Genomic DNA, 13777 nt, shown 5'->3' with positions numbered 1-13777 from the left:
TGGGGGAGCCTCCGGGGCCGGGGGAGCCGGGGGCCTGGGGCGGGGCGGCGCGGGCGAGGTCGGGCCGCGGGAGCGCGCTCGTGTGGACCCGCCTCTGCCCACCGCCAAGCCCTGACCCGCACCAGTGTCACGTGCCGCCTGCAGCCTGGTGGGTTTCGGGACAGCGTTGAGACGGATTGTCTGTGCCACCAGTGTCTTTAATGCTGGTTCACTGAGCAAGTACCTCCAATTACTTTTTTTTTTCCTTTTTTTAAATGTTTTATTATTGAGACAGGAACAGAATGAGTGGGAGAGTTTGGGAGAGAGGGAGACACAGAATCCGAAGCAGCTCCAGGCTCTGAGCTGTCAGCACAGAGCCCGACACGGGGCTCAAACTCATGAACTGTGAGATCATGATCCGAGCCGAAGTCGGCGGCTTAACCAACTGAGCACCCAGGCACCCTCCGATTACTGGTTTTAATTTACCATTAAGGAAATAGCAAACCCACACTCATGCTGGATTAATCAAACTATTTCCAGGCAAGGGAGACAAAAGGAATAACGTTCAAATGTAGTGGAGGTGTGTTTTTATAGGAAACTACACTCAGAGAAACCCCTTTGCCCACTGAGATCTGACTTCCAGCTGCCAGAGTCAGAGTTTGGTGTTAGAGCCCCTTTCCAGGGAAGGAGGGTCTGGGGCCTCAGCCGGACTTCCACTGCTGCCTGTAGGAGGGGCTCTTCCTCCACAGCCGGAGACTTGCCATCAGCCAAGGTAGCCTGGCCCGGATGGAGCTCCCCCGGGGAGCCTCCCCGCTCTGGGTGCCCACGGTCTACAGGCACCTTCCCCTGTCCCCGCTGCGCTCTCCTGTGTCTGCACTGAAGAGCCCCCAGTGGGCCCCGTGCAGCCGAGGTGCTGAGTTCTTCTGGGTGCCAGCAGATGAGATGATGCCATCCCAGCAGGACTTCCCGCTCTGTCAAAACAACTCTGCTGCTGAGAGCAATCTTTTTTTCTCTCTTGTATTTTTTTAATGCTTTATTTTTGAGAGAGACCTCGTGAGCAGGGGAGGGTCAGAGAGAGGGGGAGACACAGAATGTGAAGCTGCTCCAGGCTCCGAGCTGTCAGCACAGAGCCCGATGTGGGGCCTGAACCCACAAACTGTGAGATCCTGACCTGAGCCGAAGTCGGATGCTTAACCCACCAAGCCACCCAGGCGCCCCAGAGAGCAATCTTTTTCTTTGCCACAAAGAAGTGGGGGTGAAATCCTAGCAGACCACCACACAACCACCCGCCTGTGATTTCGAATCCCTCGCCCACGACTCCACCCGGGGCAGTATGTGCCACACTGACGCCCCGTACACGGGCAGGCTCGCAGAAGCGGCAGTCCAGCCTGCGCGCGAGCCTGCGCGTGCCGTCTTCACCACGGACACTCGTATGTCTTGTCCTTGCGCGCACGTTTCTCACACACTTTCCCGACCACCGTAGGCTCCACCCTGACGTGATGCGCGTGAGCACAGCTAGAAGCCGGACGTGGAGCCGTATCCAGTCGTCAGACGATCCCCAGTTGAACTTCTGAAGCCAGTCGCTGACTTCCTGACACCTCGCTAGTCCAGGAGAGAGGCCGGTGCCCGCAGAGCACCAGCGGGCACATGCTCACCGGCCGGGGCGTCAGCTGCAAGGCTCTCGTGATTGGATTGGATCGGATTTTTTATTTTTATGTTTGTTTATTTCTGAGAGTGAGAGCATGAGCAAGGGAGGCTGAAAGAGGGAGACACAGAATCCGAAGCAGGCTCCAGGCTCTGAACTGTCAGCACAGAGCCCAGTGCGGGGCTCGAACCCACAAACCGAGAGATCATGACCTGAGCCAGAGTCAGACGCTTACCCGACTGAGCCCCCAGGCGCTCCTGATTTTAGAGAATGCACATGTTTGCTTCCTTTTCAATCCCTGCGAAGTTCTCTTTCTTGATTAGTCTCGACTTCCAGGCACCCCCTTCTGGCCTTGTCTGCTCTAGCGCGCCGCTTCCGTGGATGAGAGTACTTTCTGGAAGCGCAGTGTGAGATAGTCCCCAGCTATTTCAGTAGTTCCTGAGTCTTCTCTGACCTTGGGTAATATTGTTTCCTTCTGATGTCACACACCAGGCCTGTTCTGGTTGCATGCACCTCTTCACGTTGTGTCCCTTTTTCTGTTTTGACTCCAGGAGGTCGGGCAGAGCCTTGGCTCCGAGCGTCCTAGCCGGGTCCATACTGTCCGGTCCCTGTGTCGCCTGCACCTGGTGGAGGAGGCATCGCGGCCGTGCTCCGTGGTACTCGTGCGTGCGGTAGGCTGGCCAGGGGTCCAAGGGTTGGAGGGTGTTTTCGTTCCATTCCACCGACGTCTCCTTAGGGACGTGTTTCCCTCTGTCACCAGGGGCGTTCTGTGGCCGGTAGGCTGGCTCCGCTCTCTCCACTTCATATTGGGGTCCCCAGAGGTGAGCCAGGGCCCTGCTGCCTTCTGGAAGTGCCAGCAGTCTGATGTCACAGCTTCCCGAGGACTGGCAGCCACAGGGAGGCGTGGTGTCCGCCTCGCTCTGACCGAGTTTTCTGGCATCTCCGCCAGCCAGGACGCGGGTACAGACGCTGGAGCTCGGTGCGAGGGTCCCGTCTCTGCCCATGTCCTGGGTGCAGTCGTCTACAGCTAGAGGAATCCTGTGTGGTCTCTCCTGACTTCTCCAACTGCTTCGTGTTGAATTGCTATCGCTTTGTTCACTTGTGTGTGAGACGGCTCTGTGTTTTGTAACCCACTGCTAATCCTGTCCCTCTGTGTGCCTGGCGGTGACAGAGCCACCGTGGTATGTGGCACACTGAGATGGCTTGGTTTCAGAGGTCTGTAAAGCGTGCTTTGAATGATCAGGTCGCAAGAAAGCAGCGTTCCAGCAGGTGAGGCCCCTGCCGGTCAGACCCCTTCCCTTCCTTTAGGCAGATCTGTTTTTCGTGCAGGGTATGTGTTTGGCGCGGAGGAGGGTGGACACCACTGAGCTCATTGGGGACCGACATCTGGTCTGAAAGTCCTGTTTGTTAGATTTCTAGGCACGGCCTACATTGCGGGGTCCAATATGTGAGAGGTTTATTCTTTTTTAAAAAATTTAAATTCTAGTTAACATACAGCATAGCATTGGTTTCAGGTGGAGAATTTAGTGATTCATGACTGACCTGCGCCCCCAGGCCTCACAAGTGCCCTCCTGAGTGCCCAGCCCCCATCTAGCCCGTTCCCACTGCCCTCCCCCCCAGCAGCCCTCAGTCTGGTCTGCGAGGGGGCTAATTAACAGAGGCTCCCGTGTTGTTGGGGAAGAGATCAGCGGTGTGAGATTGAAGCCTGATGTGAGATGACACTGTGTTTTAGGCTAAGTTTTCATAAACCCTCCGTGCACCTTACAAGGTGTCCCTACTCTTAAAGTCTGGAAGTCATGTCCATGGATCTCTTATTTTGTAATTTGTGACGATGTATTAAATATAGCAAATTGGGTTTCTTGTAGGGCTCATTTGGTGGTGATGAATTCTCTCAATTATTTATTTGGGAACACCTTTATCTCTCCTTCTATTTTGAATGACAGGCTCGCAGGATAAAGGATTCTTGGCTGCATATTTTTTCTATTCATCACCTTGAAGATTTCCTGCCATTCCTTCCTGGCCTGCCAAGTTTCAGTAGATAGGTCTGTCACCAGTCTGGTAGGTTTCCCTCTGTATGTTAGGGCCCGTTTCTCCCTTGCTGCTTTCAGAATTCTCTCTTTATTCTTCTATTTTGCCAGTTTCATTGTGATATGTCGTGCTGAAGGTCAATTCAAGTTACATCTAAGGGGAGTTCTGTGAGCCTCTTGGATATCAATGGCTATTTCCTTCCCCAGATTGGGGAAGTTCTTGGCTATAATTTGATCAAGTACCCCTTCAGGGCCTTTTTCTCTTTCTGCTTCTTCAGGAATTCCTATGATATGGATATTGTTCCGTTTGATTTTATCACTCAGGTCTCGAATCCTCTTTTTGTGCTCCTGGATCAACTTCTCTCTCTTTTTCTTGGCTTTCTCTTTTTCTCTAACTGTGTCTTCTAATCCACCTGTTCTCCCTTCTGCCTCTTCAATCCATGCAGTGGCCACCTCCATTTTATTATGCACCTCATTTATACCATTTTTTTAAACTCATCACAGCTATTTTTAAAGTCCCTAGTCATTGTATCAATAGCTTCTCTGATGCTTTTTCTTTTTTTTTTTTATAAAATTTTTAATTAAAAAATGTTCAGTGTTTTATTTATTTTTGAGAGAGAGAGTGTGAGCGATAGTGTGAGCAGGGAAGGGTCAGAGAGAGAGGGAGATACAGAATCTGAAGCAGGCTCCAGGCTCTGAGCTGTCAGCAGAGAGCCTGACGTGGGGCTTGAACCCAGGAATGTGAGATCATGACCCGAGCTGAAGTTGGAGGCTTAGCCGACTGAGCCACCAATGCACCCTTCTAATGCTTTTTCAAGTCCAGTGATTAATTTTATGACAGTTCTAAATTCTTGTTCAGTTATGTTGCTTATATCTGTTTTAAGCTCTTCTGTGGCTGTGATTTCTTCCTGGAATTTCTTTAGAGGGGAGTTCTTTCGTTTCATCATTATGGCTAGCTTTCTGTCTCTTGTCAGTTTTAAAAGCTAGTTCTGCAGTGTGCACCTGTGACTATTGCTATATTAAAGGAGGCTCATTGACTGTCCAGGGCCTGTTCATTCAGGAAGTGTTCTTTTAGTGGTGTCTCTTGTTGTGCCTTTGATTATTTTATTTCCCTGCTCAGTGATATTTGGGAGTCTCCACCATGTGTACTTTGGCTTGTTTCTTGATGTAGCCGTGAAAAGGAAAACAGACAAACACACAGGGAACAACACCTGCAAACTCACAGACAAATCAAACAAACAAGCAAACCAAAAAGGGAAAGAAAAGAAAAAAAGGGAGGGGGAAGAAACAACGAAAGACAGTGGACAGTCTAAAAGCAGAAATCCAGCTGAGGGGAGAGATAAGAATGAGATAAGGGAAAATAGATCTGGATGGCAAGAAAAAACAGCTCTCTGCGGGTGGGCGTGGTTTGGTGTTGGCAGGTCTGAGAGGGCGGGCTGCTCTCTGAGGCCCCGGCTTGGTGGTTGTGGGGAGAAGAATGCAGCGCCCCAAGCCCTTCTTGAACCAAGCGTTGCAAGGCACCCTGAGTCTGATTGTGTAAGGATGCAGGTCCGATCTGGCCCTCACCACCAGGCCGTCCCAACCTTCCTGGAGCTGGTTGAGGCGCACCTCCGCGGTGGAGATGCGCCCAGCAGCCGTTCCCCCGCCCACCACAGGTCTGATCCAGCCTTCCCCTGTACTTAAAGGGGAAGGCGCCGGCTTCTCCTGAAAGGGCGCACATTAAGGAGGGACAACTCCTGCGGCACCCAATTGGGGAAGGCTGGCCATTACCTTTGACCTTTCTAGAGGCGGGCCTAGTCACATGCCACGTGGGGCGTCCTGGGCCCACTCTGATTGGTCAGTGCTCCGGATGGTGTGATTGGCTCCCACAACTGCCAGTGTTGATGGGGGGGCAGGGATTGGATCACTGTACACCTGTCATCATTTCCTGTAACTCCCCCTCCCAAAGGCATAAAAGGCCCTGCCCTGCCTTTGTTCGGGGCTCTCTCCACGTGGCCAGCAGGTCGGCTGGGGACTGTGAGCCCGAGCTTAAGCTTGTAATAAAGGCCCTTTGCTTTTGCAGGCGTGACTCGGTCTCCCTAGCAGTCTCTGGTGTTTGTTTTGGGGCGATTTGGGGGGATTTTACACACTTGGGCACAACATTGGTGCATTGGCCGGGAAATCCCCCTCCCTGCCCCAGAGCTCCTGGGATGCCGACACGTTGGGTCTGATCGCTGGCTGGTGAGTGCACTTGGTTTTTTTGTTTCCTTGCAAGGTTTTTGTGTTTGTCTGTTTATGTGTTTGTGTGCGCGGGCCCGTGTGCGCAGGGCCCAGGCAGGGGGTGGCCGAAACGACCTCATCCGGAACTTTGTGAGCCTCAAAAGAGCCAGGTGGACATGCCGCTGAAAGCTTGGGGCTGTGGGTGCCTGGAGACGTCTGCACCCACTGGAGGAGTAGGTGAGTGGGGTCTGGGACACCGCCGGGAGGCTGGAGAGCCGGCTTACCTACAGGGTTTCGTTGGGTGCCGGGGCGAGACCCTATTAAGAACAGGAGGGAGACTGGAATAGATCTCCTCTTGCCAGGATTTCTGGGTGTCTCCACTGATGGCAGCAGTGTGACCCCATTTTGTGTATCTTCCTGTGTAGTTGTTTGTGTAAGTCCTCCTCGGAAGGGAGGCAAGGTATAAGCTCTCACCAGGACGGGAGCCATCTTGTATCTGTCTGTTTGGAAAATGGTGGTTCCTCCCTGACTGAGGGGTTCCACGGGAGCCATCTTGTGTCTGTCTGTCTGCAGTGTGGTGTTTCTGGGGTCTCCACTGGTGGCAGCAGTGAGACCCCTCTTGCAGTTGTTTGCTGTGCGAGCGTCTGTTCTCTGTGCATCAGTTTGCTAAATATGATTTTTGCTGTGACTACATTTAGGGATTCTCTTATGAAAATGTGGGGTCTTTATCCTACGTGTCTTCCTTTGGATTACTTTTATTTTCTCCTCCCCTGGCCAGGAGGACTAATTCTTGTGTTCTGTGGCTTAGTCCTGTCTTTTGTGCTGTTTTATTTTGTTGGAACTCATGCCATGGGAGAGTCCGCCTCAAAGCCTCTAGACCTGGTTCTGCTTCACTTCAAGGAAGTCAGGGCTCGAGCTCACAGCTTATCACCGGGTGTCGAAACGGGAAAGATGACTATGTTCTGCACATCTACATGGCCGCCTGCTTTCGAGGCAGGATGGCCCCCTGAGGGTACTTCTCACCTTCCAATCATAGAAGCAATAGAAGACAGAGTTTATCAACGTATGGGGGGCCATCCGGGTCAGATCCCATACATTGTTGTCTGGAAGGACCTGGTCACTAACCCACCCGTTTGGGTGAAATCCTTTCTCCCTCCAGTATCTTCTCAGGTTCTGGTGGCTCGAACCCCGGAAGAGGAAAAGCCAAGACGACCCATGACCTCGCCCTCAGCACCCCCCTACCCGGTTTTGCAGGAAGGAGCGGATGAGGATCTCCTCTTTCCCCCTCCACCTTACCGACCCCCTCTAAATCCCTCTGATCCTGCTCCATCTCCTTCCGTTGAAGGAGGCCCAGCATATGGGACCCGTGGCCGAAGGGGCACCACCCCAGAAGCAGACTCCACGATGCTCCCCTGGCGAGCCATGGGACCTATAGATGAGGCAGGAAACCAGCCTCATCATTATTGGCCCTTTGCCTCTTCTGACCTTTACAATTGGAGGTCTCAAACCTCCCCCTTCTCAGAGAACCCCAAAGGCCTCATTGGGTTATTAGAAACTGTACTCTTTACTCACCAACCCACTTGGGATGATTGTCCGCAATTGCTGCAGGTTCTGTTTACAACTGAGGAGCGGGAACGGATCCTGCTGGAAGCACGAAAGCTCGTTCCTGGCCCGACGGGGGTCCCCACCATGAACCCCGCTGACATCGATGCCGGATTTCCACCCCAATTGGGATTATAACCCAGGAGAAGGTGGGGAGCGCCTCAAGGTCTATCGCCAGGCCCTACTGGCAGGTGTCAAAGCGGCCGCTAGGAGGCCCACCAGTCTGACCAGGGTGTATGACATGAGGCAGGAGGCAGATGAAAGTCCCGCCGCTTTTCTAGAACGGGTGATGGGAGCCTTCGGGCAGTTCACCCCGGGTCCAGAGCACGCAGATCATAAGTCAACTGTGGTAATGGCTTTCATTAACCAGCCTGCGCCCGACATTAAGAAAAAATTACAAAAAGTCGAGCGCCTCGGAGAAAAGACTCTCCGAGATCTAGTAGAGATGGCAGAAAGAGTGTACAATATCGGGGACAGTGCTGAGGAAAAACAAGCAAAGACGGAAAAACGATGAAATAGAGATTTAGCTAGAGTGTTGCTGACCTTGACTGCAAAACCCGAGGACTGGCGCCAACAATTAAAAAAAATCTGGTCCATCAAGTGATAAATGGTGCTCCTACTGCAAAAAAAGGGGACACCTACGTAGAAATTGCCGCAAAGAAAAGAACCAGTGCCTCGTTTGCAACAATGAAGGACACCGGGCTGAGGACTGCCCAGGAATAGAGACAAGCCAAAGCTCTTGCTTGCTGGAGACAGGGACTGGGGGGGACGGGGTTCGGAGCCCCTCCCCGAACCTAGGGTAACTATTAACGTGGAGGGGAAACCAACTGCCTTCTGGGTGGACACGGGGGCTCAACACTCAGTATTATGAGAGGCTAATGGGCCTACTTCAGTAAGCGATCTTGGGTCCATGGTGCCCCCGGGACCAAACGGTATTCATGGACTACCCAGCGATCAGCAGATTGAGGTGTGAGCCGGGTAACCCACTCTTTCATGATAATCCCAGACTGTCCTTACACCCTGCTGGGGAGAGACCTTTTATCAAAAATGAGGGCTCAGATTCACTTTAGCCCCCAAGGAGCACAATTCTTAAGTTCGGATGGGAGGCCTATTCAGGTCCTCTCCCTCCAACTAGCTTATATGAGGAGCCCCTAATCCTGATGCCCACACTGACCAGTGGCTCCAGAAATAACCCACAAGCCTGGACTGAAACGAGGTCTAGGGCTGGCAAACCATCGCCCACCCATATCTGTTGAACTCAAACCTGGGGCTGACCCAGCTGCAGTTAGACAGTACCCCGTGCCTCGACAAGCCAAGGAGGGGATTAAACCCCACATCCACCGCCTTTTAAACCTGGGCGTTTTAAGGGTCTGCCAGTCTGCCTGGAACACTCCCTTGCTCCCTGTTAAAAAACCTGGTACTAACGACTATAGGCCGGTGCAGGACCTCAGGGAGGTTAACAAACAGGTAATGGATATACATCCAACTGTCCCGAACCCGCACACCCTTCTGAGCTCCCTGCCGCCTGAGAAGCAGTGGTGTACCGTCCTTGACCACAAGGATGCCTTTTTCAGCCTGCCCCTGGCCCCCAAAAGTCAAGAATATTTTGCTTTCGAGTGGCATGATCCTGATATTGGCACTAACGGGCAGCTGACGTGGACTCGACTTCCTAAAGTTTAAAAACTCCCCAACCATCTTTGATGAGGCGCTGCACGAAGGCTTGGGCGAGTCCCGGAGGGAAAAGCCAGACGTTACGTTGTTGCAGTATGTTGATGAGCTCCTGATCGCAGCCACCTCTGAAGAAAGCTGCGTTCAGGGAACTAAAAATCTACTCCAGACATTGGGCAAGTTGGGATACAGAGCCTCTGCTAAAAAGGCTCAAATTTGTAAACCCCAAGTCACTTATTTGGGATACATCCTTAAGGATGGACATAGATGGCTGTCTCCGGCCAGAAAGGACACCATCCTCCACATACCCCCACCTAAAAACCCCAGACAGATGAGAGAGTTCTTCGGGTCGGCGGTTTTGCAGACTGTGGATTCCAGGCTTTGCAGAGATTGCTAAGCCCTTGTATGAACTGACCAAAGACAAGAGTGAGTTTCAATGGACTCCTGAACATCAACAAGCATTTGAAACTCTAAAAACAGCTCTCTTGTCAGCACCAGCGCCGGGGCTTCCTGACATTACTAAGCCTTTCCACCTGTTTGTGGATGAAAGTAAAGGGGTGGCCATGGGTGTGCTGACCCAGACGCTGGGACCCTGGAAAAGGCCAGTGGCCTACTTGTCCAAACGCTTGGACACGATAGCAGCCGGATGGCCCCCTCTGTTTAAGGACTGTGGCTGCAGTAGCGTCTTTAGTTAAGGACGCTGACAAATTGACTCTGGGACAAGCTCTTGCTGTGACCACCCCCCATGCAACCGAGAGGTACTAAAACAACCACCCGACCGGTGGCTCAGCAATGCCCGAATAACTCATCACCAGACACTGCTCCTCAACCCGGATAGAATTATTTTCCAGCCTCCTCCTTCGCTTAATCCGGCCACGCTCCTACCCAATCCCGAGGCAGACCCCCCGCTTCATGATTGTGCTGAGATCCTGGCCCAGGTACACTGCTTCCGAGGAGACCTGACGGATGGGCCTCCTCGAAGCGCAGACCATACCTGGTTCACAGATGGGAGTAGCTCCATCCGGGATGGGGAGAGAAAAGCAGGAGCGGCTGTGACTACCAACAATAAGGTAATTTGGGCCCAACCCTTACCTCCAGGGACCTCGGCCCAACGGGCAGAGCTAATTGCCCAGACCAAGGCACTAGCTTTGGGCAAAGACTTAAGGGTCAACATCTATACTGACAGCAGGTACGCTTTTGCAATGGCACATGTGCATGAAGCTATTTATCAAGAAAGGGACCTCCTGACCTCAGAGGGAAGGACCATTAAAAACAGACAAGAAATTATGGACCTGCTACAGGCCCTATGGCTACCCAAAAGGGCGGCCATTAACCACTGCCCTGGCCATCAGAAAGGAGATCACCCTGTTACCAAGGGAAACAACCTGGCCGATAAAACAGCCAAGGGAGCAGCCCTCAAACCCATCGATGCCTTGCCTGTAGTCCTCCCGGACCCCGGGGACCCCAACCTACCTGAGAATCCCAAATATACTGAGGAGGAAGTGAAATGGGCCCAAGGACGACCCATGAGCAAGTTCTTCAAAGGATGGTGGAGGGACACAGATGGGAAATTAATCCTCCCTGAAGCCCTGACCGAAAAGATACTACATAAGATACACCAGACCCCCCATATGGGGGCAAAAAGAATGCTGGATGTGGTCCGACAATCTGAGGTAACCACCAAGGACTTACACATCAAGATTAAAGAAATTGTTCCCTCGTGCAAGACGCGCCAACTCACTAATGCCTATCCAAATCCCAAAAGCCCGGGCCAGTGCCTTCGAGGTAGGAGGCCAGGGGCCTACTGGGAAATTGGCTTCACTGAAGTAAAACCAGGCAAGTATGGCTATAAATATCTATTAGTCTTTATAGATACTTTCTCAGGATGGAGTGAGGCCTTGCCTACCAAGAGTGAGACAGCCACTATTGTGGCAAAGAAATTACTGGAAGAGATCCTGCCAAGGTATGGTTTTCCTCAGCTTATCGGGTCAGATAACAGACCAGCATTTGTGTCTAAGGTAAGTCAGGGAATTGCACAGTTCACTGGGGTTGATTGGAAATTACATTGTGCATATAGACCCCAAAGTTCAGGACAGGTAGAAAGAATGAATAGAACTCTAAAAGAGACCTTAACTAAATTGACCTTAGAGACTGGCAGAGACTGGGTGGCCCTCCTTCCCTTCACCCTGTATCGGGTGCGAAACTCTCCCTACCAAATGGGTTTAACTCCCTTTGAAATTATGTATGGAAAACCTGCCCCTATTATCCCAAACCTCAAGGCAGGAGCCCTAATGGATATAGAGGATAACAACCCGTTGCTGGAAACCCGAGCTATTCAATGGTCGCACGAACGTGAGGCCAGAATTACGTGCTCTCTATGAATTAAGTCCACCTCCAGGGCCTCACCGGTACCGGCCTGGTGACTGGGTCTACGTCAAACGCCATCAGCAAGAAAACCTTGAGCCGAGGTGGAAAGGACCTTACATCATCCTGTGGACCACTCCAACCGCCTTAAAAGTGGATGGAATAGCAGCCTGGATTCACTACACCCATGTGAGACCAGCTGACCCCTTCCATGTCCCAGAGGGCTGCATTAACCCAGACGAGAGAAACCCGCCGCAGGTTATGACACCATGAATAAGGTCATAACTCACTTTAAAATTATAATTTTGTGACTCTTGTTGTGTTTGCTCACCCAGATTAAGAAATCTGTGATGTTCAGGAATGTTATAAAGTATTTGTTTGTAATCTAGAGCATTTATGTTTTCTCTCTACTTAAACCATCTAAAATTCAAAAACACAGTGAGTACTCCACCAGTGCATTAGCCTTGATTTGGCTGTCTCAGATAAAGGAGGTTTTTTTGGAGAGAAAGACTCAATGCACTACTGTGAATGTAACTATAGTTCTGTTGTCTTTGAATATTTGTTGTTGGATCTCGGGCTTGTTAGTCTGTGAGGATGATATTTAAAATGGGGGTCACGCCTTTTCAAGAGACTTAAATGTGGGCTTCACAGAGAAACCAAGAAGTTCAGCCCCTATTAACGTTTCAGGCACCACTCTGGAGCTAAGGCTTGGTGAGGTGATCCAGATCCAGAGGATCAGCTTGAACTAATCCTCAAAGAGACTCTGACTCCGTAGATCTCCAGCCCTGCTCCAGCCACCCCCGGAAGCTGGCTGGTCTAGCACGGCAGAAGCCTGAGGAATCACCGGTCCACTTTCAACATTTAGATAAGTTCATAGAATTTGTCAAGGAGCATGTACATAGTTGACCCAGGATTGGGTCAAGTTACAAGACAGGGGGGAATGTAAGGATGCAGGTCCGATCCGGCCCTCCCCACCAGGCCGTCCCAGCCTTCCCGGAGCCGGTCCCGCGCATCTCCGCGGTGGAGATGCGCCCGGCGGCCGTGGGGGGGGCGTTCCCCCACCGCCGCCGCAGGTCCGATCCAGCCTTCCCCTCCTGAAAGGGCGCGCATTAAGGAGGGACAACTCCTGCGACGCCCTATCGGGGAAGGCTAGCCGTTACCTTTGACCTTTCTAGAGGCGGGCCTAGTCATGCCCCATGGGGGGCGTCCTGGGCCCACTCTGATTGGTCAGTGCTCCGGATGGTGTGATTGGCTCCCACAACTGCCAGTGTTGATGGGGGGGCAGGGATTGGATCACTGTACACCTGTCATCATTTCCTGTAACTCCCCCTCCCAAAGACATAAAAGGCCCTGCCCTGCCTTTGTTCGGGGCTCTCTCCACGTGGCCGGGGGTGGGTGGAGACTGTGAGCTTAAGCTTGTAATAAAGGCCCTTTGCTTTTGCAGGTGTGACTCGGTCTCCCTAGCAGTCTCTGGTGCTTGTTTTGGGGCGATTTGGGGCGATTTTACAAACTTGGGCACAGCAATTGCTCTGTGCCGTGGGCGGGCCAAGTTATATTTCCAAGCCCCGCCTCATTTCCAAATCCTAGTCCACGCACTTGAATGGCACCGCCCAAGATGAGATGTCCTCCCACAGGCGGGCAGCTTTCTAGCCAGGATCTAGTGGGGGGAGTTGGGGAGCAGTTTCTCCTGGCACTGCCCCGAATTGGCACCCTGCCACCGAGCCCAAGGAAGAACCCACCAGCTAAATGGGAGGGCTTTCTCTCCCCGCACCAGCGGTTATATATGGGATGGTAAATCCTCTCCGTCCCGGCCTGAGTTTTTCTCTCTTCTCTAGAGACCGTCCTGTCAGCGTTTTCGGTCTCTCTCTCCCTCCCCTGTGTCTCTCCAGGGCTCCCTGCGCTCTCCCCGGCTCTGCGTTGGGCTGGGGCTCCCTCCCCTCTGCACCTCCCACCAGGCCCAGTTCACACTCACTCAGGCACCTTTGAGGTTGTCTTCTTTCTGGACTTGTATGTTTTTCTCCCACTATTGCACATCAGAGTATTGTGGCTTCAGTCCTTCTCAGCTTGAAATATGCAGGCCAGCGAAAATTACAGAGCTGCCTACTTCTCCGCCATCTTGCCCCTTCCCCCTAAATGTTGCATATTGGGAGTGAAATAAGTGACCGATTTTTTTCTCCGCCTATTCTGTTTAAAGGTCTAATTGTCCATTATGCAGATTTGGCAGCTGCTCTTGTAAATAAAGTGCTAGCACCGAGTCACTCAGGAGTTAAAGTGGGGCTGTTTTCACAGAGTC

General features: G+C 52.1%; 1 protein-coding gene across 1 annotated transcript in view; it reads left to right on the top strand.

Annotated features, from left to right (window-relative positions):
* LOC115277519 overlaps nt 1-13777 on the top strand; it is a 43094-nt gene that overhangs the window by 7697 nt on the left and 21620 nt on the right. Inside the window, 16 exon segments of the mRNA XM_029921641.1 lie at nt 709-906; nt 1990-2031; nt 2176-2295; nt 2385-2400; nt 2444-2584; nt 7373-7571; nt 7573-8022; nt 8024-8122; nt 8176-8339; nt 8342-8592; nt 8595-8665; nt 8667-9125; nt 9127-9474; nt 9476-9770; nt 9772-9874; nt 9877-11083. Of these exon segments, the coding sequence (XP_029777501.1) occupies nt 709-906; nt 1990-2031; nt 2176-2295; nt 2385-2400; nt 2444-2584; nt 7373-7571; nt 7573-8022; nt 8024-8122; nt 8176-8339; nt 8342-8592; nt 8595-8665; nt 8667-9125; nt 9127-9474; nt 9476-9770; nt 9772-9874; nt 9877-11083 (4163 nt within the window).

Source organism: Suricata suricatta, chromosome 14 (genome assembly GCF_006229205.1).
Source record: "Suricata suricatta isolate VVHF042 chromosome 14, meerkat_22Aug2017_6uvM2_HiC, whole genome shotgun sequence".
NCBI classification, from domain to species: domain Eukaryota; kingdom Metazoa; phylum Chordata; class Mammalia; order Carnivora; family Herpestidae; genus Suricata; species Suricata suricatta.
Note: the sequence above shows the minus strand (reverse complement) of the source record. Positions and strands in the feature narration are given on the sequence as shown.